The sequence below is a fragment of the Grammomys surdaster genome, unplaced genomic scaffold (genome assembly GCF_004785775.1).
Source record: "Grammomys surdaster isolate TR1022 unplaced genomic scaffold, NIH_TR_1.0 99, whole genome shotgun sequence".
NCBI lineage: Eukaryota > Metazoa > Chordata > Mammalia > Rodentia > Muridae > Grammomys > Grammomys surdaster.
Genome location: NW_021604578.1, coordinates 2,580,260 through 2,607,681, shown reverse-complemented (window position 1 = coordinate 2,607,681; position 27,422 = coordinate 2,580,260). Strand labels below are relative to the sequence as shown.

Here is a 27,422-nt window from a genome sequence, read left to right as displayed (position 1 = left end):
TTTATATGTAAGTCAACTTGCCAAGCAATAGTAGTCATGTGGTAACATGGTACTTAACTCTGCCTAATTACAATTCTTGATTATATATTTACATTTTTTCCATCAGCCTTCTATTGTCTTTTCTATCAGTGAGATTTTTAAGTATCTGTGTAAGTACTCAACTTATATCACCACTAAAAAGCAAGCTATTATGACTCAATTTGCATAGACCTTGACTAATGAACTGATAGATGGACCAGGTTAATGGTCTCCTAGTTTACAGATTTCTCTAAGTATCATTGCCTGCAATTTGGAAATACTAAGATTTAGCATTCAGGAACCATATGTAAAACATTTCCTGGAAATGTACAGTGTGATCACACACACACACACACATACACACACACACCTACCTCCTGCAGAAGTAAAGAATTTTGATACTAAGATATTAGGGCAATCATGATAAATTGTTATTTGCTTTCCTTTTTAATTCTGTGTAATTTGAATCTATTTAAAAAGTGTTTACTTACTCCATAGTCGAATTTTAAAAATGCAAATAAAAATTCCACTATGCAAGGAATTGTTCAATGCCAATAAAAAGGAAATCATTCTTTCCATGCTTAAAAATTTCCAGGCTCCCTACAAAATATGCTTCCAGTTTAACTCTGACATCCCCCATCTCATCAAGTGATAACCCTGAAATTAAAAATGAAGTGCAGGATTACCTGAGTAACCAAACGATATGCTTGACATCGGGCTAAGATAGATCCCACTTCCGTACATTGCACCGTGGAGCTGCAACGTGACGTGTAAGAGAGAGGACATCGGTCAGTGCTTTGAATTAACATCATACAAAAGAGGGCAGTCGGTTTCATGTTGGAACATTAGGTCTTACTAAAATGATAGGACACTTATGCTGGATCAAATGTAAGAAGAGCACCACTGTCTTGTTTGGAATGAGTTGATAAAGAAAAAAAATGAGAGAAAAAAGAGCAGAAGAATGTTCTCCACTCGACCAGTAATAAAGACAGTCATTAGTCACAAAGGACTATTCTCGGTTCTTCTTCTAATGAATCTAAAATTCTAAAAGTGAGACTTGCTGAAGAGCCTGGAGAGACATTCTCAGGATCATCACAAGTTGCAGTATGAACACAGATCATCGTGTACCTCATCCGCCAGTCCACTCTGCCACTGAGTGTTTCTAGTTAAAAGGAGTTGCATTATGTGAAACATTTTGAGTGGTAGAAAGAGGAACTCTTCAGAACATTTCAAATTCTTCAATCTCATTTCTAGGGTCCTCACATGCTAGGACTAAGATCTTCCTATCAAATCAGTGGGTTTAAGCTTGCCCACAAGCATAGTTAATTCTGTCCCCTGTGTTGTTACTGTACAGTGACAACTGGCTCAGGTGACTGACGAGGCTGGACTGTTTCTCTCCTTGTGTCTTTGTGCTAAGGAACATTAGGACTAACTAAAATGAGAGCGCACTTATGCTGGGTCAAATGTAATTTGGAGGTATGGACTTGAAGAGGAATAAGCAAAATTAAGGCACACTGAGGCACAGTACTAAAGAAATACGCTTTAGGAAAGTGGATGGAAAATATGCCTTTACCTTCTGCACTGTCTAATTTTAGTTCTTACTTTCAAAGTGTGACTTTCACTCTTTCTCCTGGAGAACCCTTCATTGTCAGACATCGAAATCTCACTTCAGTTATTTTGTGAAAATGTGCTCATCATTATTAGAAATTCTGGATAATATTTTAAATAAACGCTTTAGAGCTCATATCTCCCCTTTATGAATAAATGGGCTCTTACTAAAACATGTAAAAATGTTACCTGTAGACGCGTGTTAGAGGCAACGACCAGACCATTCCTCAGGATAGAGTGCCAGTTTTCAATGTGAGAGCCACTAAACCACAGAAGTGGGGAAGGAAAAAGGCAAAGGCAGAAAGTCAGGTATCTCTACAATTGGTTTCCACGTAAGAAGCCATGATGCTTCTGAAAGTTCTGAGTTTCCAAATTAAATATTCAAATGGCTGTTTTGTCAGTGTCAACCTTTGAGACACTGTTTTCTCCCCCTTCACTTTCGGAAGACTGGGAGACCGGGTGGACCCCCCCCCCACCCCCGGTCCCTTGCACAGCCATACTCACTGAAACGCAAAGGTGCTCCCAAAGAGCTTCTTGGCAGCTCTGAAGTTGGACTCTTTGGCTGGTGGACTGCTGAGAAGGAGGAACTGGTGTGGAGTGTGCATGAACTTCAGTTGCTGTCATGCAAAGGAATAGTAAGCAATGCTATGTCAATATTTTGCCTGCGTAGGGATTATCTAAGTTATCTGATTTTACACTAATGACTCTATCGGACTGGTTTAAAACCCTACATATTTTTTAGGAATGCTCTTAAGTTAGACTTCACATGGAAATACCCATGGGAAGCATGGGAAGCAACTTCTTTGGACTAGCCAAAGCAAGAAGTGTTAGTCAAGCCCAAGACATTGATGCTTAGAGTCCATTGCCTGGTCATGTTCACAATGGACTGCTCTCGAGGACGTTTCTTTTTAAGACTTTTATTACAGAGTTCAGGGCATGTATTAGCAGCTCCACGCCAAAAAAAAAAATCATTCTGGAGTCAATGCAAAATTTTAAAATGAAGACCATCCTTTGGCTTTATTTTCACGCTTTGGCTCTTTAACCATGGGACAAGATCAGGAGAACTGCTTGACTCAACTCCTTAACTCTTTCCCTGTCTGCTTGGATACTTACCCGGGAGCGTAACATGCAGCAATCTCCCATGTGGAGATTTGAAAGTAAGGAGAGAAGAGTTTTCAATGCTGCTCTTAGCGATGAGCACTGCAGTCAGGGACCACGAGCTTCTCAGTAAGATTGTTTAAACACTACATAGGCTTACAACCAAGGGGTTTGCATCCAGCGTTTCAAATATGGATAGGCAGAACTCTTGATGTACAATCTCTCCCTAGATGTCACTTTTCCAACTCTTTTAGGAAGAATACATTCTCTCATATTGGTGTTTTTTCATTCATTTAAAAGGGCAGGGTGCACACTGGATATAGGTTTGGTGTCTCAAAAGGGTTTGCAGCTCATGCACAAAAGGGAACTGAAGAACTGAGCTGGGTCATCTCCAGCTTTGGACAAGCTGCCTGAGAACCACAGTGGCCAGTCCTCCCAGCTAACACTTTCTCCCATTTATATGAAAACACAACTTACCCTGTTGACTGGCAGTTTCACAATATGTGACCTATTACTTGAGATGACCCTGAAATGGAAATGATCAGTGAGTCACAACTACGTGACAAATATCTTGACTGTTTTCATGATAACCAGCAAAGGATACAAAGGTAGTTTTACTGCACCGCAAACAAAATTCAGTAATGCTTTTCAGTTGATTACGTAAGTATGGTTTACTTACTAACACAATCTAAGGAGCTTACATAACAACAAAAAAAGAGATAGTACTATAAAACTTGTGAAGATGTCATTTTAAAAAAGCACAACCCTAAATATTAGCGACATGAACAATTTTAGAAATTCAATACTTTCAAATAATGACAGTCTATCTCTGAGAAGCTGATCCATGGCCCTGATCATTTTGTTTCCAACATCTCCTGGATGAAGAATGGCTTTCAATAAAGATTCTGTTTGTTCAAACAGGTAAGGATATTTTTGAGTTGACAAGAGTTGATGTGGCTTATCCACAAAAGTCAACATGCATGACACTAAAGTTGACCATTTTCACCCAGGCACTTGAAACCATGATATGTTTCATAGTCTACTGTGTATAAAATAGAGGAGAGTACAAAAGGTTTGACCAAAAGACCACCTTTAGGAAGGCATACTAAAGACATGCCACAGAGAGAGGAATAACCAATGCATTAACGGGATGTTGTACTTTTCCTTCCCAGAATGCCCACTCCTAGTGCAGTAGCTTTACTGGGCCCCAGGGCAGTAAGATAAAATCATTATATTCTTTCACTTTTCTTATTCAGAAAAGTGTAATGTGCTTCTATCTCTTTTGCTAAGCATGATTTCCTCAATATCTTGGCTTTGCCCATGACATTTGAGCCTTCTTCACTCTTTGCCTAACGTTCTTTGCCCACCCCATGGCTTCCTGTCCACCATATATCTGACTTCAAGGCCAGCTTAAATGGCATGATCTGTCGTCTTTTTGCCCTCCATTTCCCCCAGGCAGTTGCTGCGGGTTTTACATCTCAGCTGTCCTGCTCTCCCCCCACCCCCAGCTTCTGCTTCAGCTCCTTCTCTAGTTCTTTTATTAATGAATCAAAGCCTTCCTAACACTGGATCCCAATTTCCTGTGTCATCGGGTGAGCAATCTGGGACCTCAAAATTCCAGTTGTTTATTTTCTTACTTTAACCTTAAGTATGATTAGAAAATATGAGACTTTTAAAATGTCATCTTTTTTTTTCTGAATCTGTCAGTATTTTAATGACAGATCCTAATAGAGCAGGCAAATTCCTATAACTAAAGTTTGTCATGGTCTCATTAGATCACATGGTCTATGAAATTTTAGTAAGCAAGTGTAATAAGAAATCCGAGGAAACTGGACTCTTGTCTGTTTGATCACAGGTTTTTTTGTTTGTTTGTTTATTATCTTTAATCTTTTTTTTACAGTCCAGTCATTATCCCCCTCTCAGTTTGCCCTCTGACAGTTCCTCATCTACTGCTTGTCACTCTCAGTGTTTACATAGACTGGTCTCTTGTAATATGTGTATTTGTGCTACACTAGAATAACCATGGTAACGTTATTTAATTCAAAAAAGCCATGTACACAAAACCCTTATAAACTCTAATTGTCTAGTCTTTGCATATGAAACAGGATAAACTACTTGAGGCAGGCATCCAAGCAAGGTGTGTTCTTTAGGTTGCCTCTCCTCTCTGCTTTAGAGTCCTCCTAGAATACAGGCTGGGCCTAAATGTTGTGTCCTTTATCAAGGCTCACCCTTAAACAGTACATCTTCTGCAGTGGTCAAGTAGAGAGTCAGGCAAATTCAAAAAATATCTAAAGCATATTTTAATATTTTTTTCCACTGAAAAGGACTGAAAAGGATTAAGTTTTATCACCAAGTCCTCACTGAACTAGAAAATTAAAGGAAACAAAATGCTTTCAGCACATAATCCAATTAAGCGTATCCTTTAAGACTGTAAACTAACCGCTGTCAAATGCATTGTGTGCTCCTAGGTGTGCACACAACAGCATCTTCCCCCTCTTGTGATATACTAGTTTTAATTAAAGCGAGAGTCATTAAAGACTCTTGGGTGGAAAAAAATCACCAGGTATCACAGGCTTGTAGAATGCAGCTTTGCAGGGCTTACGAAACAGTCCCTCCCAGTTAGAAACAGAAAGAGCTACTGATTTTTACTAAGAGAAAAAAACTACACAATCTTATACCATTGCAGAAGTGGATGAGCAAGGGGGTCCTGTTTATCCATCTGCTTCTTGATTTCCAGATAGGGTGCCTGAAAGATAAAATTCCATTCTTTCATTTTTCTTTAAAATTCACTTTTTACCCCCAACCAAAAAAGAGAATCAGATGATTAAGTGATGTAGTCTAGTCTAGCTAAAACAAAACCTGTCTGGACTAGGCACGAGAATAGCCAATTATCCTCTTCACACAAGGGGAAGGGAATCATGAACAGACTTGCCTCCTAGCTTTTAGAGACTTGACCAACAGAGGAGATCAAGAGATTCCTAAAACAATATGGGCTATTACTGTTGTCCTTGGTTACTTCTCAGAAGTTGAAGGTTATTGCGGAAGACACCGTGTACTTTGGACAAAGGACAAAGGACTCAGAGGATTTGTGCTGGATCTGACCTGAAAGCTTGCTCTCTGAGGAGTAGCTTTCATAGTACCAAATGGTGCTATTAAACTGCCAAGGGAGAAAAGCAACCTATAGTCCATCCCAGTTGTGAAGCCTGTGAACCACAACGATAACCCAGCATTACAAGATATCCCTACTGGTGCAATAGTAGCACTCGTATCTTGATAATAATCAATAGTAGTCTGGACATAGGGTCTCTTTAAAAGGAGAGAATTTATCTCTGGTATTGGAAACCAAACCAACTAACCTATCCATGCTTTGTGAGGTCATGCATCTTAGAGGTGAACATGCTGTTGCCACATTCCCAAATCAATATAATGTCTGACTTCATCCTGAATACTTGCACTCTTAGGTAACTGTAGCTCTCACACGCACACAAAAAAAAGTTTTCTTTGCAACAGATGGAGCTCATTCCAGAAAGCCAGGATAGGTCAAAACGTATATAATAACTGATCATGTGGTACCCAGCCCCAATTGATAAATCTACAATGCAACCCCTACATCTAAGGTTCAAAGAACATCATAGAAAAGGGGTTAGAATGATTTGTAAGAAACAGAGGACCATTTGTAAGAGAGCCTGCTGGGAGACTGTGCCTTCACATATAATAAGGAAGCTACATCCTGGTAATCTCAACAATATGGCTGCCTAAACACAGGACCTGAACAAAGACAACAACAGTTCACACTCGTGAAAGGGAGAAATCTCACGGGGTCCCACTCCTCAGAAAGGAGCTATAGTAATTAACAACTACTAGTAGAGGAAGAAGGAGTCGTCCTGAGGGATGCGTCCTCCCCTGGGTATCCAACACCAAGCAGTCAATCCAACAAACATAAAAGCAACACTAACCACTCAAGCAAATTGCATTCATATATCTAGTGGTGTGCATGTGTGTGTAAGACAACAATAATTGAGAAAAACAAAGGCCATAATTTGAGAATTTGAGAGGGAGTGTGCTTAGGGTGGGACATGAAAGAGACAGGGGGAAGGAGACAGAAGGGGTACATCATATGATTGTTTTTAAACTAAAAATAAGAACATCATATGATTGTTTTTAAACTAAAAATAAGATGAAAAACTTGATCCAATTTTAGCCTGGATTCTACCTTCATTAGATTACTAGAAGTGAGTCCCTAGCCGTGGAAACTGCCTGCCCCCTCCCCTGCCCACACACACTCTCCTCTGTGTCGCTCTTGAGAAGACGCAAAGCCACCAACTTTTCCATACTACCTGCAGTGAGTTACTACTTAGCTTCTTCTAGAATCTTCCATTTCTACATCATTCTCCTTGGCTCATCTCCCTGCACTATCTCTTCCTCATAGTGTCTTCCATTCTTTGTAAGTCTTACCCCTCTTGGGGTTGAAGTAGAGTGGCTGGGAAGAAGTTGAGCTCCTGCAGCAGCCCTTCCCCTGCAGCAGTGCTCGAAAGAGAAAGTGCCCCACCCCTTGGCAAAGCATCCTGCAATCTTTTCTCTTTGATACTGAACGCCTTGAATTTTCATATTAAAAGAAGACACAGAGCCATGATCTATTGCTGTATGAAAACTGAAGACCATTTATGTAACAACTCTTCTCCAAAAGACAAATTAAGTGGAATTTACTGCCAGATTAAACATTTTATTACCCATCAAGGAACAACTTCTAACTTCTTTGTTCAGAGCTAGCTTTAAAACATGGACTAGTATAATATTGCAAGAAAGATTAAATAACTTTATTCTTTAAGACCTAGCAGCCTGCCCATAAAGCCACTCTGCACCAGATAGACAGGCAGGCAGGCAGGCAGAAAGACAGACAGAGACAGACAGAGAAGCAGTTGCTTTTCCTAACTGGATAGTGAAAATACCAAGACTTCCAGCAACTAAGCAATTTGTCCAAGGTCATGAGGCATGTTGTGCTGAGGCAGTTATGCAACTATGGCCTCTAAACTTCCTAGGTTGACACTTCAACGTCTCTATTGCCTCCAGTTAGAATAGTTTACACATCACCCAGAATAAAGGAAGCAATTTTTGGCAGCGAGCAGATTCTAGAGTCAGAGCTTGTAGCCATGTTTAAATCCTGGAATGACATGTGCATCTAGAATCTAGACTCTGAAGAATATCATAAATATTCCATACCAAAAATTTTATCATGACTAAAAAATATTTATCTTCACTTAATATGTGTCATTATTTCTCCTTTCTCATTCCTATGGAAAATGCACTTTGTACTTGCCTTTCTCACACAAACGCGTGTTATTTGAAAAGTAATTCAGATGACACTGCAAGCTATAAGCCCACAATAGTCACTTAAAGAAGTGACTTAAAAGTGGGGGACTTAAAACAAAACAAATGGTACCACTTGTGAAGTATGGGAACTCGCATGTACCACTGTCTAACACCGACTCTTGAATGAATGAATGTATGCATGAATGAATGAACAAATCAATGAATGAATACTGGTCAACTGGAACTGTGAAATGTCCACTTGAGAATGTTCAGTTGAGGAGTGCAGACAGCCCTGTGTGAGAGGTATAGAGAAACTCAGTGAATCTGGGCAGAAGACTTCCTTCCACAGAGAGAATGAATGACCCCAGGTTGTCCTCATCCCTCACTCACAGTGGGCTAGCACAAGGCAAGCCTAGAAAGGACCCATGCAAATTTATACAAGATATAATATTAATTTTGGATTACTAATTTCCAATGATGATGATGATTTTTAAATCTCAATTCCAACTTCTTGGTAGTGAAAAGGCCTCAGTACTTCAGTGGCAAGAACGCTACCAAGTGCTAAGCTGTGGCACAGGAATATGGAAGTCGCATACTAAACCTAGATCTTTACTCAACACAGCTTTTCACCAGAGCGTCCCTAAAAGACAAGAATATTCCTAGGGGGACTGTCAATTCCAAAGTAGTTACAAGTTCTGTGATACACCTATAATATCTGATGAATTTTCTATGTTTTATATTTTTAATTTTTATATTTTTATTTATGTACATTGGTGTTAAGTCTGCAAGTATGTCTGTATGAGACAGTCAGATCCACTGACTACAAGTATTCTTTGTTATTGGGCTGGGCTTATTTTATGTTTGTTTTGTTTTTGTTTTGGGGTGTGTGTGTGTGTGTGTGTGTGTGGTGTGGTGTGTGTGGTGTGTGTGTGTATGTGTGTGAGCATGTGTGTGTGTGTGTGTCTTGAGCTACAGACATCTGTGAGCTGCCATGTGGGTGCTGAGAATGAGCAGTACAGCCCTTAACCCCTGAGCCACCTCTCCAGTCCTGGAATTTGTATCTTAAAGAATGATTCTAAATCAATCTACTGGTGAGCTCACATGAACACACACACACACAAACACACAGTCACATAAACATACAAGAAAGAGACGGGGAAGAGAGAGGATATTTGTAGAGCTACTGTGGTGGCGTATGTTCGTAATCCCATCACTTGCAAGATAGATAAAGCAAGATCAGAAATTCAACATATCCTTAGCTACATAGCAAATCGAAGGCAGGCTTAAGCTAGTTGATATGTACACACACACACACACACACACACACACACACACCAAAACAAAAACGAAACAAACAAAAGATAAACCCAGACCAACAACAGAGTAGCTGTAGCCAGATGTGGTTGTACACATGCAACATCAGTCTCTATTGACCCAAATATCTGTCTTTTTTTTAACACTGAAAATAGTGTCTAAAATTATTAGCACCAGTTAGTATTAAAAGACTACTTTATTTATTTATTTTACTACTTTATTATTTTAGTTAGTATTAAAAGACTATTTTACTATTATGTTTAAACTTTATTTTTAAAGATCCTGCTAACTTCAAGTACTCAAGGAATTTACTCAAGTTTAAGAACAAAATATTAATATTACAATTATGCATTTATTCTTTAAATTCAGTGTTACCACAGGAAGACACAGGCAGAGTTGAATTAAGCCATCCTAGTACACTTTTATGATTTTAATTATGTCTTATATAGGAGAAAAAAAAACCAAACATTCCATAATGGGGTTCTTCTGAAAACATTTTTAAAATAGTGTTTTACTCATGCAGACTCACCCATACATGAGTACAAGACCACTTTCTTACCTGTGTCATTTCTCTGATGGAAGTTATGCTGTCCAGAGCTTTCATTACTCGATCATAGTTCTTCTTCTGTGAGTCAAAAGAAAAAAAAAGTCACCATTCACTTACGGGCCTTTGCAAGTCAAATATCACAAGAGAAATATACTATTTCAGTACATACATTTTCTATCAAAGTGAATGTGCAAACAATGATACACAAAAGTGTGTAATAAGATGGTGCAAGGACAGAGGGTTGATATCTAGAATCAAAGGGAAGAAAAACTCAAGTGTTATTCCTTATGTAAGGGCACAAAATAATGTTCACCTCACTGGGATAAAATCTTGAAATACAAAAAGAAGGTTTTGGGCTCTTGATTCTGGCTTTCACCACACGAAAGCAATAAGCAATAAAGTAAGCTTAGAATCCTTTTGGGAGAAGATAATACTTCAAATCTCCCAGCTGCTTTAATTTTAGACTGGAACACTGTCACCCAAAGAGTAAGGTGACAGTGTGTGCTCAAGTGATCCCTCATTTCTATGCAGAAAGTAAACACAAAGGGAAAGGTCTTATGAGAGTGCATTGTACACTCGTTTCTCACATACAGTTTCAAGATGAACAACAATAATACACACTAAAGCAATCTTGGCTCTCAATCAATTTGAAATTCTGTTATTTCAGAAAAATTCTGCTGTGTTTATAAAATGGTTAGACTTTTAACAATACGGATTTAACTGCTGTTATCTCCTGGGGAGATGGAGAGAAAGAACAGGGAAAGGGGTTAATGTGATAAAGAAAAAAAGGGGGCTATCCCGTGACTCATGTTCCTTTTATTCCAGTCAGATTATGGAATCCCAAAGAATACACGATGAACTTAAAATCACAATGGAGACACTTGACAAGACAGACATCCAGGGGAACAACAGCAATGAGACTAACGTCTGCGTTGTGGTTCTCGGGAGCTTTGTGCACGGTGGGCTTGGGGAACCACTTACCCTGGGGTTGAAGGCTAACATCTGAGGGTCATTAGGATCTACCACAGAAGGATATGGCTCAAAAATGACGACTTTTCTAGGAGATTCCAACGCAGATCTACACATGGACACAAGCAGATCTACCACCTTAGAAAACAGACAGGATGAGTCACATCCAGGTTCTATCAGACGTTCTGCTACTATCCATCCTGCTCATGGCAGCCCAATGTAATCAGAAAGTCCTGGGACTGCCACCCACCTCTCAAATCACTAGTTCATGAATTTATACCAAACTTGGCCAAAACTGGACCACTGATTCAAAACAGCAAGCCTGTGTTGCCTCTGATTGCTAGTGAGTGTTGTTTGTCATGAGCACTCTGTGTGTGATGGCATTGTTCTAGAGTCAATGGTAAGATGAACAAGACAGGTCTGTGCTAGGGTGCTGTTAATGGACAAGATATTAAAGGAACACATGCTTCTTTGGAATATCTGGTGTTGCTGAATGGAACGACAGTGAAGTAGGCATTAGATAATGATGCATAAGGAAGCTGTGGAGCTATCTTAGAGACCTGGCACAACGGGGAGGAGGTTACTCCAAGTTAGAAAATCCACATAGCCATGACAAATTTGCTATGTTCTAGGAAAAGCAAATTACTAGAAATCACCTTGCCTCTCATATATAAAGAAACAGCACCGTCTATAGTAAGCTGCCTCCCTTCTCGAGGTCCCAGACTAGTGTGCTGTTTCTGGAAACTGAATAAAGAAACACTGGTACTTCCTGGACAGAAGGAGCTCATCTGAACAGTTGTAATTCAGTGTGGACATAAATAGGGAAATCTACATCCAAAAAGATTTTAGACTAGCATTTTAAAAATGCACAGGAAGTGGAACATGATTCTACATAACCATAATCCCAGCCCTGGAGACACTAAGGCAGTAAGTTTACAAGTTTCGCTTAAGGCCAGTTCAGGACACACACCAGGATCTTGTCTCAATGAACAGGCCTAATGTAACTGTACAGCAACAACAAAAAGTTGGGCCTGGTAGCTCATACCTTCAATCCTAGCACCTGGGAGGCAGAGACAGAAGGATCTCCATGAGTTGGAGGCTTCCCTGGTATATATATAGCAAGTTCCAAGACATCCTGAGCAGGAGATGGATGGATGGATGGATGGATGGATGGATGGATGGATGGATGGGTGGATGGGAGAGATGGATGGATGGATGGATGGATGGATGGATGGATGGATGGATGGAAGGATGGAGAGACAGACAGACAGAATAGGCTTCCACTTCATGAAAGTGAAACTATACCAAAACAAACAAACAAGCAAACAAATAAAACTACGTAAAACACAGGCAAGGTTTCTCCCACCATTCAGCATGGAAGACAATTATTTTTAAAAGAAAGTTGTTTGATTTTTTTCCCCCATAGGCTACTGTAAAAAAAAGAAAATGACCAAACACAGATCTAAAAGCAAAAAAGTTAAATGCCAGATTGTTTTTTAGAAGAAGCTATCAGAATTCTGCCCTGAAGAACAGCAAGAAGACAGCAGTGGATTGGGACAAATTTTTGAAATCAAAACCAGGCCCAATTAGCACAGGTACCTGAGCTCCGGTAGCTATCTCATCAGCGGCTTCATTCATCACTCCCAGGGTTTGAAAAGCAAATACACACAGCTCTCGCTCACATACTGTGGGCTGCAAAAGAATGGGAGTCAATTACAGTGTATTTTTCCATATTTTAATTCATAAATGTAAAGTTGCTCTACATAATAAATGGAAAGTAGGGAAGCTTAGAGTGTTAGAAGAAAGGAAATCATATCGTATTACTTATTAATAGCCAAATTCTTACACAGAAGTAACAATAGTCTCCTGGTAGAGTCACAACTACAATAACAAATGATCCATTCCAGCGAGCTGTAGGCATTTCCATTCAGAACAACTTACCAACTCATGAAAAGAATATTAAGCAGTAAAATACCCTCTCTATCCACAATAGAATGCATATCCAAGAGGATATATTCATTTAAGAATATCCCTAAGTTGGGGATATAATGAAGTCACACACAAAAACTACATTTAAAAAAGAAAGAGAGAGATAACGGGCAAATCTCACTTTTTCCTAGGAAGTTTATTTGTGAGAAATAAGCATGACTCGACTTACTCGCTACCTAGCTCTTGAAAGATTGTTTTTGTTGCATTTGTTGCACAGACTCTTGACTTCGATAACCTCCCGAGGTCAACGGGACTGAAATACACACTCTCCTATTACTTTGGAGGAGCTCTCATCCTTCAAATCTAATACAGTGTCATCCTCTTGATTTATCTTATCTCCCGAGTTACATTCATTAGGTAGCCGATGAAGCCTGACACAAGGCAATCCACTGTGCCTCTGCAGACGAAAGGCATTTGTTAGTGCCACTGCTCCTGCTCTTGCTGTGTCTAGAGGATGGCTTGGTCTGTTGCATAGCCATTGGGAAAGTATGGCTCCACTCTGGTTATCCTTTTATGTTTAGAGAAGGCCCGTATGTGTGGCTTTATGGATGGAAAGCCTGAGTTATCACAGTTTTCTCGCAGAATCCCTGAAGAGAGGCTAAGAAGAGAGATGATGTGCTGTATTTCCTTTGTTGGTCCTAACAGTGCAAACTGATTCCATTTCAGAATTGGAAGCGATGGGGGGGGGGGGAGTTCTGCAGGCAGTCTATAGTCAGTACTACGTGTCTGGAAAAGCACTGTGGAGACTGCTCAACTCTGACTGTTTTTCCTTTTATTCGAATGTTTGCCGTATTCTAAAATCTTCTTCGATCTCTTATGAGTACCTATGTGTCTATGCCTCAAATTTTCCCCAATGGCATGACAGTTTTGTTCCTTTGATCATTTTCTTGAAATTGGCTCAACATGCTGTGGGCTGACGTAGCACGAGAAACTATTACTGCACATTAACGACATCATCCAATGTTAAATCCATGTCTCAATGTAACAAAAGTGAAATTGCACGTGAATGAAAACTCATGGAGAATCTTGGAAATCATGACGGACTGATGGGACGTAACTGCGTACCACTAGACCCAGTGAACGGCAACATGGAAGATGCTTTCTTTTGTGTAACAGTCCGGTCAAAGAGCCCACTATCCTTTTAATAACTACAATACACTAATCCCCAAGTTGAATAACAAGGTATGGCTTATTTAGTTATTGGGGTAGCCATCAGTTCTATCTGAATATTTAACAATTGAATACACTTACTTAAATGTGTGTATATATGTGAATGGGGCAGGCACACACACACACACACACACACACACACACACACGCACACACACCATTCTCAGGATATATGGAAAAAATAATGAAAACTTATTTTCAATTAAAAAATAACAGAAAATAATTTTTCAGTATTATGCTGCTATTTTAAACAGAAATAAAAACACTTCAGGTAACCATATTTAAGAGGTCATTAAAAACATACAAGAAAAATTGATGAAAAAATCATCGTAGACAGCCATGGCGCTATATATATGCCTTGTCACTGACAATCCCAGGAACTAGAGCTCGTCTCAGATTTTGTTTAGCATGAATTTTAGTAATTTACCCAGTGAAATTTTTCATGCTTTCTTCTGCATTCACTCCCAGCCAGCCCTTTTAAAGCTCTGAATGCCAGATATTCACCAACTGTCCAGTTATTTTTCCAAATAAGAAACCTGCATTTTTATGATGAAGCTGTGACACAATTATTTTGTGGACATGTTTCCATTTTTCATACATCTTTGGCTAAAAGAAACCTACTTCCCATATTCAACTATGCAAAGCTGATTTCTGGAAACATCCTAGCACTCCAACACCTGGAGGAAGGGACGCAGGGAAGCCAGGAAATATGATTTTCTGAAAACAACAACAAAAACCATTTTCTATTATTATGAAAATCTACTAGTAAAACTATAATTACATTTTTACAAAAACGTATTTTCCCTCTTTTTTAATGCAGCAACTAGATGGTAAGTGTTCTTATTAATTTATCACCATATTAAACCATACTAAGGTACTGCTTGTACATTGTCAAAACAATTCAAAGTATAAAAAGCAAAAAGTGATAAATGTTTCCAAATCCACATACTCTTTTTGTACAGTAAAACACTCTTCCTGTTTATCTACATTATATTTGTTAACTCCAATTGTCAATACAAGATGGTCCTAAAAGAAATTTCTGAAATTACATAAGGTGATTAAAATTAGGTGTCTACCTCACTGATCAGAGTGCAGAGAATGAGGAACTATGGTGTGTCTGTCCCTAAGTGGGATATCTAGACCTTGCTACCACATAGCTCAGGAGACATTCTAGAAGACAGAAAGGTAGTTTTTTCCTTTTTCCTTTTCTCTTTAAAATCTCTTAAAAAGAAAAGATTTTCCCCCTTACATAATATATCCTGTTATGGTTTCCCCTCCCTCTACTCCTTCCAGTTTTCCCCTCCTCTACCCATCCAGATCTATGTCCTTTATGTCTCTCACTAGAAAACAAATAAGCATATAAGGAATAATTAAAAATAAAATGACAAAATAAAAACTAGCTCATCAGAGTTGACCAAGATGAAGGAGCCCATGAGAAGGCAAAGATTTAGAGGCCCACTCATTCATAAACTCAGAAGTCCCACAAAACCACTTATCTAGGAAGCATAATATGTATGTACGCAGGGGACCTGGTGCAGACCCCTGCAGGCCCTGTGCATGCTGCTTCAGTCTCCCTCCATGAGTTCATGTGAGCTTTGATCATTTTGATTTACAGGGCCCTCCGATCTTGGTGCCCATGATTCCCTCTGGCTCTTACATCCCTGAGGGCAGGAAGATTTTAAGAACCAGGAGTTGAGGAGGACTGCCAAGAAAGTGGTTTTTGGACATGACAGAGCCATTACACTCAGAACTCACAAGAGCTACAGAAGCTTGCATACGACCTGCATAAGATAAAGCCAGTCAGACTTTCAGCACAGATGGTTTGGAGTGTCATGATGTCCCAATTCTAGCTGGGGCGCTTTGACAGCTAAGACAGCTGGGGTAGGCAGTCAGTGTTCTTCAGGGAGGAGACCTCTGATAGACTCCATACTCTAGTGAATGGCTCTACAAACATGTGCATGTGGACAGCATTGGATGGTCTCAGTTAGCTCCAGAAAGAGAGCATGAAGGTGGGTGCAGGGTGCAGGGGCTCGTTGGGAGGGATGAGATGCCGAGTATGAAATTGATACGTACGAAGTATACTGTGCGCACTCATGAAAATTCTCAAAGAATGAATGAAAAATTAGGCTTCTCTGCTCACAGAGAGGGAATTGTACTCAAGGAAGATAAACAGAGCTCCTTGGCACCATGTAAGGAATTATACTATAGACTAGCCTTTTCGTACTCTAAAGTGACACCTGTGTGACCCTGATTAGAAACTGCCGAGATTGACAGTTATACAAAAAAGTGCCAGTTTCAACGCTAAACAGTACATAGCCATTTAACATCTAATAACAGATAGGGGTAATAATGAGCTTATTTCACATATTTTAATAAAAATCATGTAAGCATAAATATATCCAAGTCTGGCATTATTAATTCTTATTTTGTTTTAATATGTACCTGTAAGATTTAATAATTACGCACTGTGTTGAAGCAATCAACTCCCTATAATTTAGACTAGAAAACTATACCAAGCCCCGCCATTACCAACAGGCATATTTACTACACGGTATTTGTTATTTACCAACTTAAAAGCACAACGCACTTTTATATGTGTCCTTACTTATGTTCCACTGTAGACCTTTTTAGCCAAGATGAATACACCTAAAATTTTTTGAATCAAAGCAATTTAAATGTGAGCAATAAAAACATATTTCAAAAACTGTTTCTAAGCCTCAAAGAATATTTTAGAACCTAACTGTATTTTAGGAAATTTGCATCTTCAATGAATTTAAATTACCCTTTACTGAGAATAGAAATGTTACAACTCTGGTGGATTTTGTTATGCATTTATGTATAGAGGAAAGCATGGTGTTGGGGATGGTTTTCAAACACTTCCGCTATGATCTTTTTGTTCAGTCTAAATATTTCATAGAAGGCCAACATATTAAACACACAACTGGATCTCATTGACCCTGGAGCATATATGCAGCTGTTTTCAAACCTGTAAAACGGGAATGAAAATAACATCCAACTCCATAAGCTGATAAGAAAGTTGGACAAGATTCATAAACACTTCCTTTAGCAATGGAGAGCCATTTTGACGCTAAACAAAATAAATTAAATTACCCTAGGTGACCCCAGAGTGGCTTTATGTTAATGTACATAAAATACTGAATAAAACATACTGAAGTATTTAATAAAGACTGTTGTAGTACGTATAGCATTTTATACATTTTAGTTAATCAAAAATGTTAAATTTTTGCTGAAATATTTCCAATTAAAAGAGAAAAAAATCAGTTTAAGGGTAAGCTCTTGATTTAAAAAGTGTTTAAAAATGAGAATAAATGTTAACATATTAAGAACCAGACCTCAAAGGTTTGAATTCTCTGTAGTCACAGCTTCACAGGCACGGGTGTGCATGTATTTTGTAGTCAAGACAGATAAGAGTGTAGTCAAGAGTGAGGAAAGATTTACTCTTCGTTAAGAGGCACAGACATTGTTCGTGGAACTTTATTTCTTGCCCTGCTCGTTCTTTGATTATTTGTGTTTATTTTCTTGCTTGTTCCTTCACTATTTGCATCTATTGTATTGCTAGTTCCTAAACCTAGAACAGACCTTAATATTTGCATGTGATTAAAATGGTATAAAAGCAAAAAAGGAGGAGGGGGGATGGGATATGGGGTTTCTAGGGAGGGGAAAGGGGGAGAGAGGATGGCATCTGAAATGTAAATAAATAAAATATCTAATAAAAAATAAAATAGAAAAAAGAAGAGGCACAGACATGGCAAAGGATCAGGGCAGTGGTGTGTTCATCCCAAAGGCTTGGCTGCTGGATGAGTGGTTGGTCACTAATGCAGGCTTCAGAAGGGGAAGGTGACTTGACAGGCTTCTCGGGGGCAATTAAATGAAGGAAGTGCCAATCAAATCAACGGATTCACCCACTGAGTGGTTAATAATTCATCAAATTTGAGAAGTGCTGAAAAACAGCAGTGCATTCAGACTGGGGAGGGGTCTCTGGGGCCTTGCTTCTCGAGAGGGTGTCACATCTCTCTCCCTCTGCTTCTCTTTGCTCCTGTTCTGTCACATGCTTCCACCACTACGATGTTTTGATTCCTCACAGGCCCAGTGCACTGAAGGCTGCTGACTGTGATTCTAACTCTTTTAACTTACTAACACATATGGGAAACAGGAAATGTGTCTCTTAAACAGGGGCACAGAATGACAGCCAGCACAGAATGACAGTGATGCTAACGCACACAGATGTACAGTTTTTTCCATCAGAGATCAACAGCTCACAGGAAAGGCTCAAGAAAGACACAATAGCAGAGGCAAAAGTAAGGCCGGTAGGAAATTTGGACACCAAATGCTTTCAGGCACCAAACCAATACTTTTCTGTTTCCTGTAATACTTGACCGTTTCTCTCAAACATGTGCCACACTGACACTCCAGTGCCTTCAAAAGGGACAGATTTGATCACCGGGTTTAGAGTTTTGGTTTTGTGGTAACAATCCACCATACTGCCAAGAACCAAGACTCTATGAACACCCCTGTGTTAATAGATAACATATATTACAGAGTCAAGTGTCATTTAGAAACTTTGTTAGCAAATAAGGTGAAAACTGGCCCAATGGGACACTTCAAAGTGACACACTCAGAAAGTATGTATCACATGCACTGAGGAAGTCCTCTGTGAAGAATGATAGAGGAGTGCAAGCAGGAACTAACATGTTAGGACTCCAAGAGCAGAGAGGTAAAGGGCATTTGCATCTTAAGAAAACCAGACTTCAAGAACACTATTGGGAAATAATGTAAGCACGGAAGACGTAGGCTCAGGGGCTGAGGAAAACGAAGTGTCTCGTCTATTAAATCACCAGCTAGATGTGTTATAATGCACCTCCTCAGGACTTATTACACCTGGAAATGTGTCACAGGACAGAAGTAATGGTCAGGGAATCACTGCTTAAAAATCCAATGAGAAACTACGTATGACTCTTTGATGTACAGCAACGTAAATATAAGAGAGATACAAAAAAAATAATTACCGAGTATGCTGAAATTAGGAAAAGCCTCTGTCCTCTGTTGAGAGCATTAAGAGACGGTTCTTTCTGTTTACCCCACTTCGACACGAGATGATGCTTTTGATTTTCACTGTCTGACCTGATTTCACATCACTTACATCATTATTTAAAAGGCCAAAGGCATTCCTCTGACTTCTTTAGGCCAAAATTTCTCAACCTGGGGGCTGCACCCTCTTTGGTGGTGGAAGGATCCTTGCACAGGGGACACATATCAGATATCCTGCATATCAGCTATCTATATTAGGATTCGTAACTGTAGAAAATTACAAACATGAAGTAGCAATAAAAATAATTTTATGGTTGGGGGTGACCTCAACATGAGGAACTATATGAAAGGGTTGCAGCATTAGGAAGGTCAAACATCAGTGCTGTAGGCTCTGTCAGAGCAACACTGAATAATCTAACAACTAGCTACAGAAAATGCTTATTTAGAATATTGTTTTCTCTCCAACCTTCACTGATGTGGAAACAAAAACAAACAAAATTTGGTGTGAGACAGAAAGAATACTGTGAGAACCTGCAGTATCTTTGCCACTTACTGTAAAAATGAACTGCCAACAAATCAAACCATAAAGAATAGGCTGCCGATCTGTGTGTGCAGTGAATTTAAAAAAAAAAAAAATGTGGTCATTCAAGTCTGCAAGTTGAGAGTCTATTCTGGTGCCACTCTGCCCAGTGAGAACCTTGTCTTTGTCACCAACCATCGAAGTATCACTGAATAAAATATATCTTTCCTCCCCTGTGACGTGGAGCTAATAATATTCACAGAGGATTGTATGCCAACAACCCGAAGTGCTTTGCACACATGAATTGTACCCTAAAGAGTGTCTGCTATTGATGAATCCCTATTGTACTCTGCAGTGAAGGTATCACTGTCATGGATAAACTCAAGGTCAAAGCTTGAACATTGGCAACTACAGCTCTTAGGAGTAAGAGCTCTTAAGAGGTATGGTATGCAGAGAGATAGAGGACCGGGAGCTGCAGCACTTCGTGCATCAACTGGACAGTTTTCTTTTAAATCATATGATAATTAACAAATACATGCTGCTTTCATGATTTATCACTGATTTATAGGCTATGTGATTTATACTTTCAAACATTCTGAAGAGCAAGAGAATCTTTTATTTTCCCCCTCAAAGAGTGGAACAGAACCGACCCTAGGGCCTTCAGCCTAATTATCTGTCAATTAATGTTGAAGATAGAGTGTGTAGAAGTTGGACAGAATAAAGTTCAAGGCTCTGCATCCAGACACACCATCTGAATAGCGTTGAGCAAATTTCTTAATCTCTGTGACTCAAAAACGACAACAACAACAAAAACTCCTTTGAACCACAGGAGCAAATTACTACATTTTGTGTAGTAAGGAATCGGAAAGCAAAGTATCTATGAGCAGTGCCTGTCTACAATGCAAAATGCCCCCCCTCAGTAAATAATCAGGACGCATATTAGGCCAATCGTAATCATTCACCCATATTTTACTGTTTTTCAAATTAAAACATGGATTTTACTAATTAGGTGTAGTAGAATGAATTTTAATAAAAAAATGAAATAAGCACTGATACCAACAAAAACGTCTTAGTGATAACCTATCCTTCCACCTCCCTACAAAAGCTTTTAAAACACTATTAAAAATGCTCTAACAAACTCACATCATCTTGGAAAGTAGCATAAAGTTTGTAATAAGGCAAGAAGCAGGTACTCAAAACAGTTACAACTTGGTATGAATGTGAACTATTCATAACAGCTTACATTTCCTGAAACTGAAGAAGGAATGGAGGTCATTCACAAAGGACTGTGATGGATTCCATCTAATGGACAGACACCTGTCTGCCTGTGCTTGACCTGCAACTCACCCAGCACTAAATCTTATACCAGGATTAGGACTGAACACTAGTCAGTGTCTTTGGTCATTATAGAGGGAGTAGGTAACAACCAGGGCTAACAACAAAGTAACAAAACTGCTTGGGAGGAAAGACTAGTAAGGATGAACAAGATGCATGAGGACCAGGAACGGCTTCTACAGATGTCTGGGAAGACAGAAGGCTACAGACTTGGCCAGGACTCTATGTGCTCAGAAAAACATGTAGTCAATCATGGTGGCTCCTGGCAAAAAACAAACAAACAAACAAACAAACAAACAAACAAAAATCCCAGCATTTAAGAGGCTCAGGCAGGAGAACTTCCACAAGTTTGAATACAGTTTGAACTAAATAAAAAAAAATTTGGCCAGCCAAAGCTAAGTAGTGAGACCATATATTTAATTTAGAAGAGGGGGAGGAGAAAAGAAAAGAAAATACAAAAAGAAAAATCAGGAGATGGCATTAAATATCATTTCTAGGTGTTTTTGTTTTGTTTTGTTTATTGCAAGGAGGAAATTCAGGCTAAGGTAGAATTGTAAATAGCCAAGCTAAGTATTAAAGGAATGCACAACAAACACACACCCTTGAATGAAATGGGAAAGCACTTTGATAATAGTTTGTCAAGAAATAAAATTCTAGAAAGGACAGAGATCTGATTCTCAGCCTGCTGCATTAGTATAGTCAGGATGCTTAGCTAGAAGAAAGGAAGGGAGGAAGGAAGGGAGGGAGGGGGAGGGAGAAAGGAAGGGAGGGAGGGAGGGAGGGAGAGAGGGAGGGAGGGAGGGAGAGAGGGAGGGAGGGAGGGAGGGAGGCCAAGAAATAATAAAGGCCCAGGTACAGAAGGAAGGCGAGTGAGGGACAGGGTCTGGGAAGACAGACACTGTATTGAGCAACATTTGTAAGACGATTAAAGAGCCAAGACAAGCAATCTAATTAAAGATGGTATTTCCAAAGAATCAATAAATACAATTTATAAGAAGGAAATAAATGCAGGGGTTGACCACTATCAAAACTAATATAAAATACCCTAAGGCATGCTATGAATGCATTTGAGGAGTTCACGAGTGTTCGTACGTAGGCCAACTGAGATATGTAATTCAGTAAGAGAATAATGAAGGAAGTGAGCAGAGGCTAAGAGGTCTATCCAGTACCAGCTCCTACACATGCATTGATGATGGAGTCCTGAGAGAAAAGGAAAAGATGTGGGGAATACATGATGATAATACTCCACTAGGATAAATGAAAAGAGATATACACATACCTTAGTTAAAACACTGAGAGCCCTGGCAATGCACACCTATAACCCCAGCATTCAAGAGGCTACTGCAAAATTACCACTGAAGCTTCAGGCTAGCCTGGACTCCACAGTGAGAGATCTTGTCTCAAATTAAATAAATCAACAAATAAACACATAAATAAATCTAGAGAATAATCACAGAAAACCAAAGACATAAGAAGCAATGTGAGGAGCACACACATAGGAGGAATCCATCACACATACACACAAATACACACACACACGCACGCACGCACGCACGCACGCACGCACGCACGCACGCACACTAATTTGTCTTCAGAAAACAAGAACAATAAAACCATGCAATAACACAAGGTATCAAAGAGAAGAGAGATTGAAATGAAAACAAGGAAAAAGGTCAATAAATAATTTTATGTGTAACATTACTGTCCTTTAAATGTAAAAAAAAAAGAAATGAAAATATTCTTAAACCAACTCTGAGAGTTCATCACTAGTGTAAACTTCCGTCCGGAAATAATGAAGGAATACCTCAAGTTAAAACTCTGAGATCTCTAGACAGGATACACAAGATCAGTTTCTTTCTAGTTTAAAAGCAAAGTACATAAAGCAATTATTTTAAATCTGTGATGATACAACAGGAAGTAGTAAGTGTGTTTTACACATAGTGGCATCAGAAGGAAGACCCGACATTTGGAGTGTGAGCTTAGACAGCTCGACCAGTGCATGACTTCCTTCCGGTCTGAGGACCTTTATTCCAGGAAGTCACTGATGATGAAAGAAAGCAACCTGACTCTACAAAGTGGACTCTCATCTCCATGCATGCGCTCTGACGTGTGTCATCTCCACATCACAATGGCTCACACAATGATAAATACTGTTTACAGGATATGTGAAAATAAAGTTTTCATGTTATTAAAATAAAGTTGGCTTTCTTCTAAACTAGACTTTTAAATTTTTAAACGCTCATTTCAGTCTCCTAAATAGGCATCATGAAAACACATCAAAATGTTCTAAAGCAGAAATTAAAATGAGAACCTAGAATAAAGGCTATTTAACACACACACACACATACACACACAAGGCTGGTATAAAAAAATGACAGGAATAGACATAATGCATACAGAAAATGAATAGGAAACCAACATAGTTTTATTAGTAGGTAGGAAGGAGAGAGGCAGGAGGTGTTAGAGGAGTGAAGAACTTGCAGGGACCACAATAACATGAGCTAAAACAGACTTAAAGGTAATAACTACTAATAGAGACAAGAGATACAAAGTATCACAAACATCATGTAATATAATTGTATAAACATGTAGAACCATACACTCCTCCAAAGTAATGAGGGAAACAAACAGTGATAAAGCCATAGGTAGAAATGGACGGCTCAACAACATAGTACTTCTGTTCTCAGTAATAGTTAGAAAAATAAGTGAAATGAAAAACAGAAGGAGCAAAAGTGTCAACAAATGAAGGTCCTGTTGTGTACATTTCTAATCCACACAACCAATCCTCTGTTTTGAAAGAGGCAGGAGTCGATGAGATTTGAGGGCTGCTAAAGAGTTCTGTGTTAAAGCCTTGATCCCCAGAGTGAGGGTGAAAGCTTGAGGGGGTGGGACCTAGTGTGGACTAGGTCACAGGTATGTGTGCTGAAGAGGGTTCCAGCTTCTCTGTTCTCTCTTGATCCTGGGACAGGGGGGTATAGTTCTGCTATCTCATATGACTCCTGCCATATGCTGCCCCACCATATATCAAAGTAATGGAATCGACTCATCATGGACCAGGACCTTCCAATCAGTGAGCCAAAACTAAGTCTCCTCTCTTTGTATGTTGGTTATCTCTTAACCAATGAGCTGGCTCTCCAGTTTCCCTTAAGTATAATAGCAACAGGAAAAAGAACCTAAGAAATCTTCTATGGAGAGTCATTAAAAGAAACCAACAATCACTTATTAGAACTAATGAAAGCCAGCAAAGTTACAGAACACAAGGACAATTTAAAAATATTATTTGTATTCCTTTATACAAAGAAGAACCACCTGCAAATGAAATAAAAATCCATTTACATAAAACATTATTCAAAGAAATATAGAACTTATATGCTAAAAAGTGTAAAGCAGCACTGAAAGAAACTTTAAAATATCCAAATAAGTAAAAGATATCCTCAGTTCACACTTTGGGAAAATTAACATACAACTGTGTCAGTCCATGCAGATTGCCATTTTTTTTAAAAAAAAAAATCTTCTATTTCTCATAGTTTGGGAGCTACAAAGCCAATAGGCTCAGTGTCTGGTGAGGGACCACTGTTGGTGTCAGGTGTACAAGAGAAAGGCTGGTGACAGATACCACTCTATCCCGTTTGCTAGAGGAGGAAGGGAGCTCTCGGCTACCTGGTCTAGTGGGTCCCCTGCACAGGGCAGTCTCATCTCTGCCTCACACTCCTAGTGACATCACATGGACACTGGGATGCCAGTCTATTGACTTGGAAGGGAAGACATAGACTTAGTATATAGCCAATGACAATAATTCACAAACCGATGTGCAGGTTAAATGCAAACATCTATAAATTCCAACTGCTTTCATTTGCAAAAATGGACAAGGTGGCTACAGAACTGATGGAGCAAAACAAGGGAGTCGAAATACAGAGCCAGAGCAAAGTCGTCATCGGAGAACACAGCTAATTCACACTACTCTGATTGCAATTCCTTAGAATCACATCAAAAATTCAAGAAATTAAAAATATTAGACTCCATAAAAGTGTAAAACTTACTGGATTGAAGACATTATCAAGAAAATAGAAAGAAAACACACGGGGGAATTTGAGGATGGGGAGGTGGGAGTGGGGGAGTAGGTGGGGGCACATCCTCATAGAAGCAGGAGGAGGGGGGGTGGGATGGGGGTTCCTGGGCGGGAGAGGGGGAAATGGGGTAAGGGGAGAACATCTGAAATGTAAATAAAATATCCAATAAAAAAACAAAATCACTGATCCCAATATCAATGCCCAATAAGAGAGTATCAGTATAGGAAAAAAAAAGAAAGACAGAAAACACACAAAATAAAGTCTTTATCATTTGTATGTTAAGGATCTAGTAATAAAGATGTAATATTCAGAATAAAGAATATTTACCAATCAGTAATAAAATACAAAAACAAGAAAAGGTTTGGAACAGACATTTCTCTAAAGATATGTAAATGGACCATAATCACAAGAGAACATTCTGAAAATAATCATGCATTATGAGGTTACTGAAACCGGAGAGCTAGATTCACATAGATGTACACACACTCACATGTGCACTCACACAATTGTTGAAGAAAAAAGTAAAGAAGGAATGTAGATGTGGAGAAAGTGGAACTGTCACCAAAATGATAGTGGGGAGGGTGTAGTCACTCTGCAAACCATTCAGTCATCCGAGAGAGAGAGAGAGAGAGAGAGAGGTCTAAATGTAGGTCCTAGAGATTCCATCAACTGATGAATGAATAAACCTATGTGCTGTGTCCATCCATCAAACGGAATACTGAATGAGGTAAAGGGAGAAGAGTACTGAACCATGCTACAAGAATGAAACTTGAAAGCATCCATAGAAAAAGGGAATAAGTCAGAGGTTGCTGAAAAGTTACTTAGAGAAGAAACCTTTATTTTGGCTTGTGGTTCCAGAGGACTGGAGGGCAGGCAAGCCATGGCAGCAGGACTAAAGAAGGAGGATGGGAGATCACATCTCAACTCCACACAGGAAGCAGAGAGAGAAAGCAATGAGAATGGCACAGTTACGAATCCACATAGTGGATGACGCTCCTCTCCTAATGATGACACTCCTCCAGCAAGACTCCCCTTAGCCTCCCCCAAACAGTACCACTAACCGGAGACTAAGCATTCAAATACAAGAGCCTACAGAGTCAATCAAACCACCCCAAGGATTATATAAACTTCAATTTGAAATCTGGGTTTTATTTTCAACTTTTATTGAACACACACCTGTTGAATTCTTTTCCCACACATCTTAGGTGACATGACAACACTGTCCCTAAGTTGGCGGTTTGAACTTTCTTCTGACTTTCCCAACATTACTGTGTACTTGTGTGGAATTTGCGTGGAACCTCTTTGTAAAATGTCTTAAATTTTGTGGTTTTGAACAAACACACTAAACCCCAGTTTAGTACCCTAGTTGTCTAGCCTTATAAAAGTCTGTTCCTAGAAGCCGTGTGTTATTAAATAAACATATAAATATACAGTTTATGAGACTTATTGCCAATATAGAAATAAATGGAAATAGATAATAAGATGACAGACATAAGGAACACAATCTTAGCAGGAAATTACTTACGCTTTCACAGATGCCTCTGTAAGTCATATTAACTCCTTTCCATGCAAATTATTAAATAATTCGCCCTAGGGAATACTCATTCTAAATGCATTTATTTGCTTATCTATTTGCAAATTGGAATGTCCCCGCTTGCTTGTATGTTAATGTGGAAGCTCAGTCAATGGGAACTTACCCTAAGCATGGGGCCATTTTGAAACACGTGTGGTTCATCGCACACCACACAGTATTCATTCAGCACAGGGATCCGCTGTTCAGCAAACTCAATGGTCTGAGAAAACAATACAAGGGTATAAGCAGTGTGGTTCTCAAGTGATGTGTGCCCCCAGCCAAGACAAAGTGCTCCCAACAGCACACGGTGGTCTTAACTCATACCTGCACCAGGAAGCCACGGTCTCGGATTGGAATGCATTTTGCACCATTTGTCTATAAAAAGCAAAGTTTAAAAAAGAAAAGTAATTTTTCATTGGGGAAAAATGTAGCGATTGCAGCTCTTACCTTCTTCAGAAATGAATGCAGAAGACCACATTAGTATTGTCAGATAGAATAATATCAAAACGCTGAATTTCTTTACTAATCCTGTCATAGTTGTGTAATCTGGAACTTTGTCTTAAAAATGATATTCTTACTTTCTCATCTTTTAGTAGAAATGGCTATCATTACATGAATTCAGTTTATTCTATCACTGACCAAAAAAATGTCCACACCATCACTGGAATATTCAAATCTTATCACCTGCAATGATTCCTTTAAGGAAAATTATATGGCTGTGAGCAAAGGTTCTGGTACTCAATCTCTTATTGGGCTAGCTAAGAACAGAGAAAAATACGCACTTTCCTTTACAAACTATCTGAAATTATCTTTCTCAGTGAGACTATCACGGGAAACATTCCTTATGTACTG

At 39.1% G+C, this 27,422-nt stretch overlaps 1 protein-coding gene across 3 annotated transcripts in view; it reads right to left on the bottom strand.

Moving 5' to 3' along the window:
• Parp8 (poly(ADP-ribose) polymerase family member 8) overlaps positions 1-27,422 on the bottom strand; it is a 172,592-nt gene that overhangs the window by 10,283 nt on the left and 134,887 nt on the right. For all 3 annotated transcript variants that reach the window (XM_028783583.1, XM_028783575.1, XM_028783577.1), the window contains exons 14-23: positions 26,895-26,945; positions 26,695-26,790; positions 12,464-12,556; positions 10,877-11,002; positions 9,908-9,973; positions 5,403-5,470; positions 3,202-3,250; positions 2,131-2,243; positions 1,816-1,888; positions 705-774 (exon numbers count right to left, since the gene is read on the bottom strand). In XM_028783583.1, coding sequence (XP_028639416.1) covers positions 705-774; positions 1,816-1,888; positions 2,131-2,243; positions 3,202-3,250; positions 5,403-5,470; positions 9,908-9,973; positions 10,877-11,002; positions 12,464-12,556; positions 26,695-26,790; positions 26,895-26,945 — 805 coding nt within the window. The remainder of the gene's footprint in view (positions 1-704; positions 775-1,815; positions 1,889-2,130; positions 2,244-3,201; positions 3,251-5,402; positions 5,471-9,907; positions 9,974-10,876; positions 11,003-12,463; positions 12,557-26,694; positions 26,791-26,894; positions 26,946-27,422) is intronic.